Source organism: Nannobrachium achirus (assembly GCF_963921795.1).
Source record: "Nannobrachium achirus genome assembly, chromosome: 12".
Taxonomy (NCBI): Eukaryota; Metazoa; Chordata; class Actinopteri; order Myctophiformes; family Myctophidae; genus Nannobrachium; species Nannobrachium achirus.
In genome coordinates, this window is record NC_137832.1 from 34,150,757 (window position 1) to 34,169,272 (window position 18,516).

Sequence of the window (18,516 nt, forward strand, 5' to 3'; positions counted from 1 at the left end):
TAGGCATAACAGTAGTGATAGGTGGTCAGGACAAGCCTCAAGGATTTTTAATGCTACCTTCCAGGGCAGGAATTTCATGGAGGCCATGAAGGCCATGGCCGCTGTTGCCTCTCAGTTTGGCCTTGTGCCCCTCAAACCAACAGCATGACCTGAGGCCACAGTGGCCTTAATGCCCCAGCTGACTGTACCAATTTCTCCTCGGTCTCTGTCAATATGTAGACAGTAGGCTCTGGTGTCTCTTTCTTGTCATGTAGACATGATGAGATTATGTTGAGAATCTGAATTCTTAACTCCCCGAAAGTCCCATCTTTAAAACAATCCAGTGACTTTGATTAGTGCAGGGCTGAGCATGGATCAGATTGTAAATACCGTAATGTATCTATTTCCCTGCAACACTTAAATTCAACAAATTCTTTCAATGGACTAAAATATTGTTTTATTTGATGGCCTTCCTGCCCTGGCATTTGGCCTTTGTGCTCTAAAAAAAATGTCAACTCCAAAGGCCAAGTGGCCTTGCCCCTCAAATGACGAAATTCCACACCTGCTACCTTCCTACTTCTAAAAATGAAACATCAGTATTATATTTTGCCATGTAGCTACTCCATGTGTTTTCTTGCCTGAATACAATTAAATGTCTTGATAATATCCCAATTTAACAATAACAAAATATTATATATAATGAATTAACCACATTGACTGTCCCTATTTTGGGCAAATTAAAAACAATAATATATATTTTTAAATAGTGATAATAGCAGATCTACAGGCTCACTACACAACACTGTGAGGTTGTAGATTGGCTATTTACACTGTTTCTCGCGTACAGAGATGTAGGGCTTAGGGTTAGGGTTCACCCAAAACATTACTTTTTTCTATTGATTTCTCATCCCATGGAGACTTGAATTCATGGATATTTTACTTTTTTTGTCACATTATAATATATCATATCATATCATATCATATCATATCATTCCTAAGCCAATAATTTGATGATCAGCAGTGGTTCCCTATGGAGACACAAGAGTCTCCTAAAATGATTGGCTTAGGAATGCGACAAAAACGAAATAATATCCATGAATTCAAGTCTCCATTGGGTGAGTAATCGATAGAAAAAATGTCACTTTGGGGGTAAACTATCCCTTTAAGTGGTTACGAAAACCCCCCCGCCCCCCTTCCTCCAACCTCTGCAGCCTCCTGCAATGTAATGTATTCACACGAAACAGTCAGGAAATGAGGGTGCAGATTAAGTCCTACGGTACATCATGATAAGGGTCTGCAGTGTTTTTTGCTGCAAGACAACCATGCAGGTGTCACGCACTGAAAATAGCTGATCTACAAGCTCACAACGCGGCGACACATTGTGAGCTTGTAGTTCTGTTATTGTTGGTGCAAGACATAGGCCAACCTACGATAGGCCTCAATAAATCACCCATAATACTCTCCCTCTGAAACAATAGGCTTTAGTCTATCACAAGAAGCAATTCTGCCCACAAGATTCAGTTTACCAGGTGTACAAGACTCTGAAGACTGCGATTAAGAATCTAAAAAGTTACACTGTCTAGTTTTATCTATTTTAATTCTCTTCCATGATAATTTTACCAAAGATAAGCTACATTTTATCTACCTCACTCACTGTCCTATCTTTTCCTACAGTATACATATTACCTGACAAGGAATCAAGAAATGTGTAGTTGTATCGTATGTGTATCCTGTCCACCTTGCTGAATATATGACACATGCTTTCGAAAGGGAAGACTCAATGATATTGCTCTCCTTTTGGGACTTAAAAGCACAGCTTTGTCACAGTCACAGCCAAAAGGCTGTTGCTGGTAAGACTTGTTGCTGTGTGATCTAGGAAGCACATCTCTACACATAATAGCTGTCTGGCAGGCAGATGCAAAGAGAAGCTCTTATACTTTTACACCTTCTGATAACCTTTTGAAAGGGTTTGACTAGGAAGTGGTTGGATGGGCATGGAAGGAGTCAATCAATGTATTTTACAGCGCAAGACACTCCAAGACGATGTCACTTGCCAAAAACGAAACATGAAAATCTGTTATTTTCCGCAAGTGACGTCGCCATTTGACGAAGTATAGCCTAAATTAGGCTTAACAAACCTCATTATGAATAATCAGCTCAGTAAAGCAGGAGGCCTCAGGGTATATATTTTTCCAGCCATTTAGATAGAAGTTCTTTTCTCCATCCCCACATCCCTAGTGTGGGGGAGGAGGAGGGAGTGTCTCTGCAGTGTCACATGATAGTACAGCGGTTCCTTTGAAGTGCCCCTTGCAGACGGATGGCGGTGTGATTCTGACGCATGCCTCGTGCCACGGCGATACCCAGCAGCTCTTTGAAGAGCAGGACCACATGCCAGTTGAACTTGGCAGAGCATTCCACGTAGCCACACTTCCAGGTCTTCTTCACGAGCACGGAGACCGCTCTGCGCGGGGTGAAGCGATGGCGCTGTAGGTCTCTCTTACTGCCGACCACCAGGATTGGCACCTCACTGCTGCTGCCTTCCCTACAACAGCACAGGCAGGGGAGGTCAGTCAAACAAAGGTTGACCTCAAAGGTTGATACAAAGGATGGGAGGGCAAAGGATGCTGTTAAAGCAAGAGAGAAGATGTGGTAGTATTTACTCTGTATTTTGTATTAAAAAATAAAACACTGCTTAAAGGACAACTTTGTTTTTTTACAACAAGGGTTCATATATTTTAGATTGTAATTAGTGAAAAGACAAGATCAGTGTTAAAAAGTTTTTATCGTTTTAGTAATTTTAATGACATGCCCCCATGCACTGAAATCAAAGTCATTAAAATCTCTAAAACAATAGAAAGAAGTAAATGAAAACATTTTAACACTCGTCTTTTCTTTTCTCTAATTACAATCTAAAATATGAACCCTTGTTGTAAAATAAAAACAAAGTTGTCCTTTAAGCATTTGAGGATGTGGTGATGACTGAAGGTCATTAATTACCCAAAGCTCTGACAAACTAATATGTCTCCCTCCTCTTCTCCCCACGTCAGTGACATCATCAATGTGACAACACGTCTCGCTGGCACATTCTATCACACAGGGTCAGCTAACATAATGTGACATGATTGCTGCAGCATGACTGCTGTGAATGGACAGCTGTTTATTTTCTTGTATGCATGTGTGAGTGTATTCATGCACGTTACTTCAATTAACTCATACATTCACAATGTCCAGAAATTAGCCACGCAGCGTCCATACAGCTCGAGACAGTGTGAATGTCGCTGTGTGCAGTTTCCCATGGTTTTAGAGGTGTGCGTGGGTGGAATGGTGTATCGACACTCTCCACCATTGTGAGGATAAAAGTGTTGAACAGCATATTGTACTGAGGAGATGTATGGCAAGCTCTGGAAGACGAGATGCTGCATCTCAAGTGTTTTATCCTCCAATAAATTTCCTAATCAAAAAGCTGGAGGCATGTATAAAGTTGTGACTCAGACAGGAATCAAGAAGCTTGATTTTTTAGGACAGACCTGATTCAGTGCTTAATCCTTATGAAGTGAGAGCAGATATTGGCATCGAACGTGGCAGGAATGACCAGTAGCTTGCTCCAAAGAGATGATCATTTTGGATCAATTTATTTTTGGATCACCTACGCCGCACCACCGATTTGACCATTATGCCCATACAGTATATGGAGATCTCTGACCTAATAGTATATGCCCATACATGGGCATGACCCCTTTTGTACCCATATACGGAGCTGACAGATTTGTTTGCACCTATTACCATGAAGACACAGGTCCATATTTGGGTGTACCGTATCTGCATTCGAACTCCTTGTGTGTCATAGTGACAGTCATGAGCAGAAAAATGCAACGTCCGGTCCTCCCTTAAGCCAATTTAAAATGTTGGTGGCAGCAGTTTAAATTGAGTCTATTACTCAACACTACTTATTCTTTCTTTTTAACTAAATAGCAAGTACAAAAGGGTGAAATTATTCTCACTCTCACATTTACTTGCATTTAATTGTAAATAATGTGGTAAGTCTGAGACAATGATACTGCAGAAGTTACATAGTGACTGAGTTACAGTATTTTGATTATGGGTTAGATCTTGGTTGCTAGGCAAAATCAGTCTGCACCATTTGGCTATTAAGCATTCAAACACTCTGCTTCATCCCTACTTGACCAGAATCCTTGAAACAAAGCAGTTATGCTCTGGGATGGTTCAGGTGGATAAGCACATAAGCCAAATGTATTTGATGACCTGTGTTGCAGGTCTCTACTATACCCCTCTTTCCTGTCTTTTCCCATTATACAGCAGAAATGCAGAAATTACATACAATATACTACTGCTAATGTATGAGTATATTAACAGCATTCCTGATAATGATCTCAATTTGCATAATTATATTTGGTGAAATTCCACAGTTTGACACTGGTAACACAAATGTACAAATACAATGCTCCATTGCTTTGCAACACTGAACAGATAATAAAAACGAGGAGTCATCAGGAAGCCAAAATATTGGGCACTTCATGTTTTAAGTAAAACAACAACAACAACATTTTAATCTGCAGGGGGGATTGTGTGTTTGTAGATTGTCTATTTTCAGCAAAGAGTATACATGGAAAGAAGGAGAGGACCTAGTATAGACCCCTGGGGGATTTCGGTTGCCTGGTTCCAGACCATATATACCCCGCCCACTCTCAGAGTGCTGAGTCTGAAATCAGGCTAGGACTTCGGTCAATGCAGTACAATATAGCGTTTTAAGCCTTGAACACTTTTGTTGTGTGTGAGGACTTAATATTTGTCAAGGCGTAACATAACAAATTATGTGAAGGAAACAGCAATCTAAATTACCAGTAAGACTCCCAAATCAGGAGATAAGCGACCGTCAGGTCGCATACACAAACTTTAGAAGGCAATTAGTTGATGACATGACTTTAGAGATACTGTGTACCGCTTTGCGTGATTTTAAGGCAAAATCTGTAGGAGCAGTGTCCAAAAAATGTGTTTTGCAAAAATCAGCCTGATGGTGGCGCTAGAAGAGGGTCATGTGAGAAATCAGGGGTGGAGGTTGTGATTTGCCATCCAATTTGCATAATTTAGGCCAAAATCGGTTGGAGCAGTGTTAAAAAAATCGCACCCGTGCGAAGTGAGCGGTGCAAACTAATTCCTGCGCAAATCAGTGTTGATAGGCATGCATGGCAATATTGTTTTTGTTGTGTATGATGTCAGTCTAGACTAGGTCTGCTCAGACTATATAAGTCTTTATCGTCATTTCTCATCAGTTAGTTGACCAAGCTACGGATTGTAACTTGTAAGAGTGTCGTAGTGTCATGATAAGTGACCTTATTTACCTCCAGAGAGGCCTCCAGAGAGGCGAGAAGAGGCCAGAAGATGAATATTTTAGTTTTTCAAAGTCTGTTCATTTGTATTTTAAACTTGTATTAGCTGCCTATCATTTATAACCTGTAAGATTTTCCACAGTCTGTCTAAAAGTGTGGTTATTTTATCGCTTATAAGTGATATTCATCTAATACAATTTTGAAATTCAAGGTTAGCACCGCTCAATCATTTTTTATGACGTATTTTACGCGGCCTAAACGCGTTCTAAATCAGGGTTAACCAATCGGGTGCCTCTGTGACTATGACATCATGGACAGATCAACAGAATCGAAGTGTTTCATTGGTCTAGCGAACTCATGTCATCATCATTTGTGACATCATAGTTTTGGTAAAAAAGCGGTCTATAGGAGCGGTTAGCACCGCTCAAAAATGTGTTTTGCTAAAATCAGCCTGATGGTGGCGCTGGAAGAGGGGCATGTGAGAAATCAGGGGCGGAGGTTGTGATTTGCCATCCAATTCGCGTGATTTTAAGCCAAAATCTGTAACAAATGATGTGAAGGAAACTGCAATCTAAATTACAAAAAAAGGAAAGAATTATAAGAAATAATACTAGTAAGACGCCTTAGGGCGACAAGCGACCTCGCCCTAAAGGGCAAGTTCGAGCCATGTCTTGGCTGTCTGGCCAGTGATGTACAGTATATCGGATCAGTTCCCCATATATGGATATGAAGTCCTGTTAGATATGGGCTTAATATTGATGACATCAGGGATCTCCATATATGGGCATAGAGTGGTTCACATGACATCACAACATATAATCCCTTTTATGCCAATACATGGAGATCATGACTCTGACGAAGATGCATTAGCATCGAAACGTTAGTCAGTTGTTTTTACTGGCACCTGAATAAAAAGGCTAGAACCGTCTGAGCTGCTCCAGTGTCTCTCTCTCTACTACATGGAGATCCCTGTCTGAACCAGCCACACCACTGTGATGTCACCTGTTTATGCCCATATATGGAGATCCCTGCTCTGAGTATCTGACATCACTGTGATGTCACCTGTGATGTCACAGTGATGTGTCAGGGGAACCACAGTGTCAGGTGTTATCCCTGCTCCGATCATCACTGTGACATCACAGGTGACGTGTCAGGGGAACCACAGTGTCAGGCGTTACATGTATACGGACAAGCTATGCCGGACCGGTTCTGACAGTAAACTGCAATAACGGTCACAACCATTTTTAAAATGACTTATTGTTACTGAAAACAGTAAATAAAAAATATAAAAAACGAGATCTGCACCCAACTGAAAATAACACCACAGCTATGATTCTTTTGTCTCAAACTCAGAAGTTCAAATTCTAAATAATCATCTCCATTTTACTACAGGATACTGCACAAAATTACAGAAAAAAAAATATCCCCTCAAATCCACTTAGGCTTGCAGTTTTCAGAAAATGGATTTGAGCACGATGTGACTGTGTGTGGGTGCACACATGCATACTATGCACTTGTGTTTGTGTGTGCATGCGCTCTGTGTGAGTGCACGTGTGTGTGTGTGTGTGTGTGTGTGTGTGTGTGTGTGTGTGTGTGTGTGTGTGTGTGTGTGTGTGTGTGTGTGTGTGTTAGTTAGGATGGCAGGGTGGGAGTTGACATGGACAAGGGGGGAAGCAGCACAGTCAGAGTGTTCATTACATCAAAGGCACCCATGGGCTTTGGTCTGGGGGAGATGAAAAAATGTCTGCCTTATACTTTTTGGGAAAGGTTTTTTCTTGCTAAAGTGAGTGTAAGCGTCATTCTGTGTGTGTGTGTGTGTGCGTGCGTGCGTGTGTGCGTGTGCGTGTGTGTGTGCGTGCGTGCGTGTATATGTGTGTGCGCGCAGCTATCTTCCTTTGTTCCTTCCTTCGTTTCCTTTTTCTTTCCTTCAGTCAGTTATCAGTCTCACCTCTGTTCTTCATGTGTTTCACCCTTTTCCCCTTCCCAACGTTTATCTCTCTTGCCCTTGCTGTTTCAATAATGGCTTTTCTTCATGGGCCATTAACAGATGGACAGTTCATGGCTCTGCCACTGACCCAAGAGCATTAACCCCATGAGGGAATAACATCACCACATCCGGAGTTATGAGGGCAAGGGGAGTCAACTTGGCAATGTAAGTATTGTCTCATCACCATAGTAGTATTATTAACAACACCTCTTTAGAGCAGTAGTCCTCAACCTTTTCAGGCTGCAACATAAAATAATTATATTTTAACTGGGGACCCCCCCAACCTGACGAGCACTAAGAGTTGAGGCATTACATTTGGTATAACATGGTTCTATTGTGAAAATATTTTCACAATTTCTGCCTCCAATATTTGACAATTTGGCCAATGTTTAATTTGTCATTTAAAAGGTCCTTAAATTGTCACTTTAGAAATGTGTATACCCTCTATACACTTAAACTTTATGTTGGTTTGTTTGCTGTTGAGTGAGAAAACAATGTTGCACATTAAGGTAATCATCTGGGGACCCCTCAAAATAATGTGGTGACCCCCCCTGGTGGTCCCGACCCACAGGTTGAGAACCACTGCTTTAGAGGTCAATGCAGGTACAGGCCCACAGCTAGGAGGACAGAGGTTTTCTTTTGTACTTTTTGTTTTAACAACACTAGAATTTACTGATGCACCTCTAAATTCTCCAGTGCTAGAATCAAGTTCATTACTAAGCTGTCATAAGGCAGGGAGGAGGAATTGCCATGAATTAAGAGACATTGCAGAGTGAACTGTCTGTCAATTGTCAGAAACATGGAATTGCATGTGGAGCTGTGGAATTGCATGCTGTCATGGGAAGGGTCACATTTGGATTGCTACTACTGTATATCCAGGCAGCCAACTGCCAAAGCTGTATGTCACTGTGTCTCCCGCACCAAACAATGTACTGATCATACCTATGCTCCACTATCTGCTGCCTAATCATCTTGACGTATTCAAAGCTCTCCACACAACAGATGTCGTAGACCAGGATGTAAGCATTGGCGTTGCGAACCCCTCTGCAGCGCAAGTCCAGCCACTCCTTAGAAGAGAAACACAGGACAGAAAACATTGATATGTAGTTATATTTGAGTCAATCGTTGTTACGAGAAGCTCTTCTAAAGCCAAACATTTTTGTCTCAGGGCAGACCCCTAAATATTTTTTTCATCCGAGGCACCCCAACATTATATTCATAATTTTCACTCCCAGAACCTTATATTGTATTTAGGCCTATAGCATATTTTAGCGATTATGTTGAGAGGAAAACATTGAGATAACCATTTTGGTTAGAACTGACTGAAAATGACTTTGTACTTCAAGTTTAAAATGATACTAAATATTTGTTTAAATATCCAAATAAATTCCAAATATTATCAAATGATTTCGTGGCACCCCTGGACTGCCGTAACTGCACCCCAGGGTGCCCCGTCACCCACTTTGAAAACCCCTGTTCTAAAGCACCAGCTTGTGAACGGCTTCATAGGATTTTTGTCCTCTGCTGTGCACAAGTTAATTATGTATTAGAGATCACGTTGCCTTTGGGAATTGGACGACAGCCCACTGTAAAGTCATAAAACATTGTTACTACCCGTACACACTGTCCATACCGCATGTGACCAAGAACCTAGAGGGAACAGTGCATGAAATTAAGCTAACCCGTGGGGTGTTTGTCAGGACAAACGCCCCACACATTAGAATTACAGTGCATACACCATGATTAGCACTGCCACTCTGTTAAAGTGTGTTACACAGTGCAGCCTCAGAGGGCAAATAGCACTATTAGTTTAATGGTAATGATTTCCTAACAATAATTAAAGCATGGCACGATTGAATACATTTGCTGCAGCGAGAGGGACAAACTGTTCAGCCATGACATAGTGACCTGTTCATTTCCATACCCTCTCTACCTGGCCACTGTCATTACCAGCGTGCAGTGAATCTGAGTAGTGATTGTTGCTGGTTTAAAGATGAAGGTAGAAAAAGAGGAGAGCATCAGGGGAGAGAGGGAGAAAGAAACTGGCAAAAGAAAGAGAAAATACATAATACAGCCAGAGTAATTTCAGCCAGAGTGAACAGGTGAAAGATGATTGTGCCAGAGGATTGAGGGATGTATAAACAGGGGTGTGTGGACATAACCTCTGGTCCAGTGTAGACAGTAGACTACAGTAGCTAATGGGTGTGGTAATGGACTGTGAGGCTAGCAGTTCAGCAAAAACTCAATTGCAAATGTAATTAAACAAGAAATACTCCAGTAATGTTAACACTGTAATACATCTGAACATATAACACCAATAATATTGAACTTAGATTATTTGCCCAAAAAAAAAAGAACATTATTTATTCATAGTGTATACTGTATAGCATCGGTATGTCTAACTCAAATTAAACAGTCAGACTGACCTCACTGGGATGAGTATGGTTGAAACATCAACGAGCACATGATCTACATTATATGCAAGTCATTTGACTTTTTGAATTTAGACTTGTGTGCATTAGGTAAAGATGCTGCGGGAGCTGCCGATGGTGATGGATGTGAGTTCTAATGATGACAGTACTACTAACACGTTCTTGTCAGCAAAGAATAATTGCCATCATTCAATTGGGAGACAGGATTTGTGACACAAGTGTGCTTGCGTTTAGGTGAGTGAGTGGGAGGGACAGGCTTGCATGCAGGCAGGGAGATAATGAGGGTGATCAGGCATGCAGACAAACATGGAGGCGCACAGATCATTACCAGCAAAGGTGGGCAAGACAGAGGGGAAAGGGGGAGAAAAAGCATAAGGAACGAGGCCACGGAATTACATAGTGACTGAGGTTTAAAGTGAAAAGACTGCACATCTCAGAGATATCATCCGATTGCCTGAATCAGAATTCATGCAAAAGCATGTTTTAATTTCAGTGCGTCATCGTCTTTGTGGTACATAACCCAAAAGATGTGTCCCAATATATTAATTATATTAAGTTTCAGAAACATTCAACAGAATCATCGCTGATCTCCCCGAGAGGTGTACAAAGCATACATCTTCATGCACAATGCAAAGCTGACAATGTGACATATACTTATTGGCATCCATTCTACAGTAGGTGTTTCAGATGCAGCCTCATATCACTGTGGGCTAAAAATAGAACCTTGTGTTCTCTCATCCCATATCTCTTTGTCACCCAGGTCTTGTTTTTAATGTGGGGGAGGGGCTTACAATACATCCAACACCAGGCACGTGCACACATAGATATGAAAGGGGGCTTGAGCCCCTGCCCTTTTAAGTACCATGCATAGTAGTACATAAGGACCGCAGGAATACACAAGAAACGGAGGGGGAGAGTCATTTAATCCGGTTGCTCCGTAGCTCCGTACATAATTGACTCTGTCCGTAACCTTACGGACAGCACTCAACCCAACGGATTAAAACCGATAAAGACGTACGTACGCTTGAAATTTTGTCAACCGTGGCAGTAGTGAGGACAATTACTTATGACAGCGGTTCTGAAACTATGTGTCCCAACAAGGAATATAATTTACAGAGAAACGTGAACAAAGGAACGTCATTGCAATCACTGAAGAGGACGTCTGGACTCCTCAGTCACAGCCTCAAACGGCTTTATTGACATGAGAAAACATACACACAAACGTGCGCGCGCACACACTCACACCGCCTGTCCTCCAACTAAACAGAGAGATGGGTGCAGTGCTCTGTGTTTTGTTATAATTACTCAGTCCGGGTGGTTAATCTGTACCTCGGTCCCTAGCGGAGTTGCATTTACCGCGATAACGTTGCCGTCTTGCCGACAGCAAACATAACGTCGGACTCGGTCGTCGGGTCAAGAAATTCTGTGGTTCTACATATTTTGGCTAAAAAAACACCTCCATGTGGCGCGCGGCCCAAACGGGAGCAGAATTGGAGGGGAGAGCGGGTCGGCATGTAAATAACGGAGAGAGCAACTATGCATGTCGACGCAATTACCGTACGTACTGCCTCACCCCCAAACGTACACAAAATCAACCATAAATGGCCCTTTAGCCGCCTGAAAAAAAGTGCCCTCTCCAGATCATGAATGCAGTTTTACTATGGTGAAAGAAATGCAAATGCCGTCTTTTCATGCCATACATGAAGGCAGCATGCAAGAGAATTGCCTTGTTCAAACTCTCCTGAACTTGAATGCATCATCTTATGTTGAAAGAAATCCATGCCGTTACTCCACATCTCCAGGCTCACAACGCGTCGCAGCATGAAGCGTTGTGGCTTGGAGGTCTGCTATTTTCAATATTTTCACCAAAAGGCCCTTTTAGAAATGTCAGCCCCTGCCTCTCTAACATTCTCTGCACGTCCCTGTCCAACACGCAGTGTTGGAACTCAACACAACAACCTCAACACACCAAGATAAGGGGGAAAAAAGAAAACACTGGGAAATTAACGAAAATGAGAGAGAGACAAATCAAGCAATATAAGACCAGTAGATACAGTCAAAGAAATCAAAATAATTAATTTGAGGGTGTGTCTATGTATCTATTTTGGTAGAGCATCTCATACATATCCCTGTACAATCTGGAGTAGGCCTATTGAAAGACACACAGCTAAAGAAATCTTCATGGTAAAATGTGGGGTGTTAATTTAACTATGAAAGTGCGCACTTTGAGAGTAGAATTAGCACCCCACATGTTGCTGTATATTTCTAGAGACAAACAAAGCATGTTTCCCAGACAACCATGCATGCTGATGAGTTTCTTTTTTATCAGACTATGACAAAGCCATCATGTCCTGCATAAGACAGGACAGCTCACTGGTATTGGGTGCCTGTTGGGATACACTAGATGAGTGCTCACGTGCACCTAAGAGAGTTGACATTACAACCAGTTGGGGGGGCTCTGTGGTATCCCGCGGGCCATTTGCGGCTCACGGGGGTAGTTACAGTTATGGCGAGTGCGATATGAAACGTAAGCTTACCATAATCACAGCAATCCTTAATAATTTTCAATCATATTCAAGGGCTTTAGGAGAGAAATTAGACAGACACAGAGCACTGCAGAGGGAAGGTGTGTGTGTGTGTGTGTGTGTGTGTGTGTGTGTGTGTGTGTGTGTGTGTGTGTGTGTGTGTGAGTGTGTGTGTGTGTGTGTGTGTGTGTGTGTGTGTGTGTGTGTGTGTGTGTGTGTGTGTGTGTGTGTGTGAGTGTGTGTGTGTGTGTGTGTGTGTGTGTGTGTGTGTGTGTGTGTGTGTGTGTGTGTGTGTGTGTGTGTGTGTGTGTGTGAGAGAGAGTGTGTGTGTGTGTGTGTGTGTGTGTGTGTGTGTGTGTGTGTGTGTGTGTGTGTGTGTGTGTGTGTGTGTGTGTCACTGTGTCTGTGTCCAGCTGATGCCAGTAAGTAGTTGACGGCCCCTCGTTAATGGATCAAAGGAAGGCAATTTCAAGCAGACTGGTTAATTGTTTCTTAACTTATTTTGTTTCAACTTTAAGGAGTGTAATTCCCATAATAATTATAATAATGGTGGTATAAGAGCAGCAACAACACTAGTATATCTGAACTGTCGCTGTGGCCCTCGGCTTGGTACCCTAGGCATAATTCGGCTGTTGGGGAAAATTAATTGGGGAACCCTGTCCTACTTGGTCACACAATAACATCCTAAAGTCCTAGACCATGTAATGAATGTCCTTTACCACAGAGCAGTTGATCAAAACTAGCACTCGTGCTATATTCACTTTAATCAATGCATCAGGTTCGTCCAATGTAATTGTCAAATAAATAAACCATACTGTGCACCTGTAGGGTTTGTTTCTCCCATGTCTCTAAGCTGTAAAAGGGAACAAACATTACACTACCTTATACTGCATGCACAGTGCATGCACCAAGCATCCTGAACAAGTAACATTATATTACGTGTATTGCAGATGCACACCTCACATTTCTGGCCTGAGTATGTGTGCATGAGGTTGACAGCTCCTATCTCAAGGCGCTGCTAAAAAGGGCACAGAATGATTCATGCGCTGTTTTTACCTGACACAAGATAAGAGGCAAATCAATTCCATATCATTATCGTGGATGGTATTGACTGAGATAACCACAAAAAATGGGCAGATAAAGCAGCAGCGTGAAAGAGCATTTTGTGTGGGAGGAGGGAGCCATGGTGATACATTATCACAAGAACCCCCACCCCCCCAAACCTAAACATAATAGGAAAACAAAAAAGGTGCCTGATATGCTGCCTTGAATCCATCTGTCATCACATCCCATTGACAGACTGTGACAGATGCTCGGCAAACACAAACAGACAGACAGCCAGGCCGGCGAGGCCGCACAGCAAACAAATTATTATTTCCATCAGACTCACAGTAAAATCATGGAATTTTGCCTGTTCCACATTAACCCTGGTGTCACTATTTTGGGTGACACCATTCTCAAAAATAGCCATGGCCTATATTCTTAATTTGTACTCTGCCAATGCTGGAAAGAAGGACAGGGACAAAAGGAATCTTTTACACTTTGTTGTATGATCATGATGCTCGCTGACAATAGACTTTCAAGTTTAAAATCTGTTCGTATTGGCCTAAATTAGCCTTTAGTGTTTCAGAGAAGAGAGGCAACTACGCTGTCTCAGCGCGGAGGCGTACGGGCTCAGCCTGCTCTGTTGTGCAGCAGCAGCTTGTTCTCCATCTTTTATGAGGGAAACAACGAAACCCCTAATTAGTAAACTTTATTTCAACAGTGTCCATTAAACTCTATGTAACCTTGCTAATAGACTGCAGCAGATTCTGTCTCTTCTCTCTATTAGTCTTTTGTTCCCTGCAGTCCTCTAAAAGGGCTGCATGCTTTAATTCAATCCACTCTGGTAATGGAAGTAAATCTCAATCAGGTGTCTTTGTGTTTGTGTGTCCCTGCTTCAGCAGGCTGCCCTGTTTCGACATCTTCAACCCTGACCCGCATACATTTCTGTGCAGCGCATGGGGGCAGGACCAGTGGGTCATGGAAAGGAGGGGTGAATGGTGAATCAGGAATATCTGATATCCCACCAGTCCTGTCATAACGAATAGAGCAAGCACATCAAGTACAAAAAGAGACAAGCTTTAGTACACTATTTCCCAAACACTGGTCGGGACCCATTTGTGGGTCACAGACAAATCTTTATGGATCCCTTAATTTTTGGTTTCCTACATTTTGTTTTTAATTATTATTTCGAAACATTTTCAAAAAACATTCCCCAAAAAGCTAAGATTTTCATGAAAAAAAGCAATACGTAATTTTCATTAAAAAATAAATGAAAAATTGAAGACATTCCATAAATTAGAAAACAAACGTTTGACAAGTAGTGAAAATACAGTAGCTGATCTAAAAGCACACGGCACAAAGCGACGCGTTGTGAGCTTGTAGATTTTCACTAGTTTGGGTCCTGGGCAAACGTCTAATTTCTCTTTTGGGTCTCGACCAAAAAAGTTTGGGAACCACTGACTGCTTTAGAACACAAGGGCCAGGATTTGGGCAGAAACACTAGAACCCATTTTTCAGGAACGTTCTGAAACAAATGGATAACCATAAATCTGCCTGATCTTGTCATTTGCACGCAGTTAATGGAATTCTTTGACCATATTATTACACAGAGGATCCACTGAACACCCCTGTTCAATGCAGCCCAGTTCTGTTCTGAAATGGGGAACTGATGGAATATTGTGGAGCAACATGGAACAATATGCTACAATGTGAGAACAGCTGTGCTCATGAAATCTTTTAATGTGACTCAGGGGGAGAGACACGAAACTGACACTTGTGCCACAAGGGATTCCTCATCCTGTCTAATTCCCTTCTTTCTGTTTACACCTGCCTGCCTGTTCCCTAAGGGGGGTTAAACACGATTAAGATGAAGGAAGAAGAAACTCAATTGGATTGCCTACATTGAAGTCATAGGCAATATACAAGGTCTACAAGACCTTCGTTGTAAGTAGTAGTCTTCTCTTTGAGTTAACACAGTGTTTACTTTGTAGAACATGCACACTTCAAGAGGCTTCTGAGCCAGGGGCAAGTAGCATACAAGTACCTTACAATCAGGGATTGTATGAGAGCTCAGTCCATTAACCTTGGAAATGTCCATCTTGGGAGCTTTATAGCAGCTCCTCAGAGGCAAGGGTGTGTTACACTTGTCAAGACAGCAGAGGCATATAATACAAGGTGGTTGCATATTCAGTTCATTTCTTGACACAACAAAAAATATGATCATGGTGTGTAAATAAATAAATATATTTTGAACTGGAATTTATTTTGCTATTTCTTTTTTTTAAATATGAGAGCATATTACATTTCAAACAACTTGTTGTTTGTCCTGGAGGAATAATGTTAACAGTACACACACGGTACGGGGCTCAGCAAGGATAAATGAAATATAAATGATTTCATTTTATTCAAAGCAGTACAACAATAATATCCCTGCAACACTATCATACAAACTGGCATTGTTCCCTGGGGGAAGTGAGATGGTGGGAGAGAGAGAGAGAGAGAGAGAGAGAGAGAGAGAGAGAGAGAGAGAGAGTTTAAGTCAAAGTACTGTAAGCTCTCCAAGGCTCAAGTCAACCAGGTCTCCATAGCAACTGGGGACATCTGATAGTTAGAAGAAATAACAATGGTATTTTGTATTTGAGGGTTGTCCATAGTTGTAAACACAATACTGTGTTATAAACAATTAAGTTGACAATTAAGGAAATAAATAAAACCTATTTAATTCAATCAATCTGACAAAAAATATAAGGGTAATAAAAGGGTAATAATAATAATAATAACAACAACAATAATAATAAATAATAACAAGCATAATATACTACTTTATTAGGTAGGCTGCAGTGACTTAAATATAAATATTACCTGGCTGGAGCTTGCTGGAAACGAGGAAATTGGCGGGACATCTAAAATCTTCAGCTCGTACATGTTGCCATTCAGTATGACGGAGGGTCTGTACACATATCTGGTTCTGGTCGGCGTGTACTCCTCTGAGAAATCATTGTAGATGAATTGGCGTATTATAGAAGTTTTCCCGACTCCGGGCGCACCGATAACTGCGATACTGAGCGTTTCAACCATCCCTGGAGCACAAGTTCAGGACCATGGACAGCGACAACAGCTACAGTTATTGCGAGGACCGTCGAAAACAAATTGCCACTGCACTGACTGTTTTGAGATCAGATTTCGGGGGTAGTGCTGAAATTAAACGAATAAATCATCCATGGCTCCGAAAACTACACTTCCAAATACCTTTTCCCAGCTGAAATCCATAGCCTGCCCGGTCAAAAGAAAAAAAGAAAATTACTCCTTCAATCAAGAGCGTGCGGGGTTCCAGAGGTTCTTCGCAGTGCCTGCATTCCAGAAGGGAGAAACTCTGCTCATCTTCGGGGGACATCCCCCAGCGTCCCCGAGGAAGAGGAAGCGTAAAGTCTGTCCCTGTGGTCTCCACATGGACATAATCACAATCACTGTGGATGTTCACCTTGCCCATGCAACAGCAAATTAGCTGCCACTGCCTGGCATGCCTGTAACGGATCCTCAGTGTCTATATTGAGTGCCTCTGCACATTCCACTCAGTTTCAGCTGGTGATGCAGCACTGCCACTGACTATATAGCCCCCGGCTGACACCTCGATCACTGCACGGAGGAGGAGAGACCGACAGTCATCCTTAAAGATAATACGTCCCACGTGTTTTACTGTTGAATGCGATTCCATAAAATGATTTTTAAACGAAGCTGATGAATGATAATTAGGGTGAAAAAAACGGCTCTCCACAGACTGCAGACGTTCGCTTTCTGTAAAGGCATGTAGCCTATAATGTGCCTTGTGTGTCTGTTGTTGGAGCCTGCATGCGCTTCTCTCTCTCTCTCTCTCTCTCTCTCTCTCTCTCTCTCTCTGACTCTCTCTCTCTCTCTCCTCTCTCTCTCTCTCTCTCTCTCTCTCTCTCTCTCTCTCACATGTCAGCAAAAATGGCAAATCCCCTGCTCCCTCGTACATCCAATAGGATCATGTCTTGCAGGTGAAAGCGCACAAGCCGAAATTAATGCAAATAAAATGCAAAGGAAGGAGCAGGAATTCGGTTATATTTCTGGGTGAAGGCTTTATTTAAGCAGCGCATTTCCATTCAAACATCTCTAAAATCACGACAGATCAACTCTTCTTGGATGGGGTAAATGTGTCCCATGTCAATGAACTGGAGACACAGATGGACCTCCCCCCCAAAGGTCTCGATTTCAAGGTCATGACAAAAAGAAAAAGAAACAAAAAAAGAAAAGGAAAACACGTTTTTACAAATGAGCTTCTTCTGAGCTCTGCAGCCAGAAAATGACAAAAACCTACTTTACATGACTATAATTTATATCTCCCTTATTCCAATTTGGTTCGTTATGTTTATAGAGATGCTCCGCGGTGCTTTATGAACTGACTGACTGACTCTGCAGTAGCGAGTGAATAGCCTACCATTCTGTAGGCTAAGTGCGATTCACAAATAGCCTATATGCATAAACACACATGACATTTACACATTCAATATGCCTCAACAATTGGGTCAGATTGTTTAAACAATAGCATTTTATTAGATTAAAATGTTCTCCTCCTGCTACTACAATGTAGTAGCACCCCCTATTGGAAAACAATCAGTTTATAATTATCAGCATTTCTTTGGAGAATAGCAGCAATGTGTGATGGGACAATGCCTAAATAAGGACACATGGACTGTGGATCTTGACTATTCCTCTGACAAATGAAAGTCAGTGAAACAAACTGGATGAATGCAAGTTGTGCTCCAATTCAATTGTTCAGTAGCTTTGGTAAAGCAATCTTTTAACAGGAAGAACCCATGACCACTCAGACATTTTAGTGAGCAGATGTTTAGTGACTCTGATTAGTTCACGACTGAGCCTGTGTGTCACCGTCTCCTCCTGCCCAAATGTTTGTGTTTGTCCTTGTGTTTGTGAGTGGAAGTGTGTGTGGGCGTATTCATGGGTTGCATTTGTAGTCCTAAATGGCCATGTTGAGGACCAACACAGGTGATTCTATTTGTCTGATTGGCATAGAACAATAAGCCAATCAGGACACCTGTGTTGGTCCTCAACATGGCTGGTGTAGGACTACAAATGCAACCCATGAATTGGCACCATATTCCAGAGTGGCACACCTGTTATGTTACCTTGTCTCCCTCACTTGCATGCCTGGCAGCCAT

At 41.9% G+C, this 18,516-nt stretch overlaps 1 protein-coding gene across 1 annotated transcript; it reads right to left on the reverse strand.

Annotated features, from left to right (window-relative positions):
* Window positions 1-2,250: 2,250 nt before the first annotated feature.
* rasl10a (RAS-like, family 10, member A) lies at window positions 2,251-16,393 on the reverse strand (the record flags this gene model as incomplete). Its single annotated transcript, XM_080738270.1, has 3 exons — window positions 2,251-2,521; window positions 8,257-8,381; window positions 16,178-16,393. The coding sequence occupies 3 exons, from the start codon at window positions 16,391-16,393 to the stop codon at window positions 2,251-2,253; spliced, it is 612 nt and encodes a 203-aa protein (XP_080594396.1).
* Window positions 16,394-18,516: the final 2,123 nt, after the last annotated feature.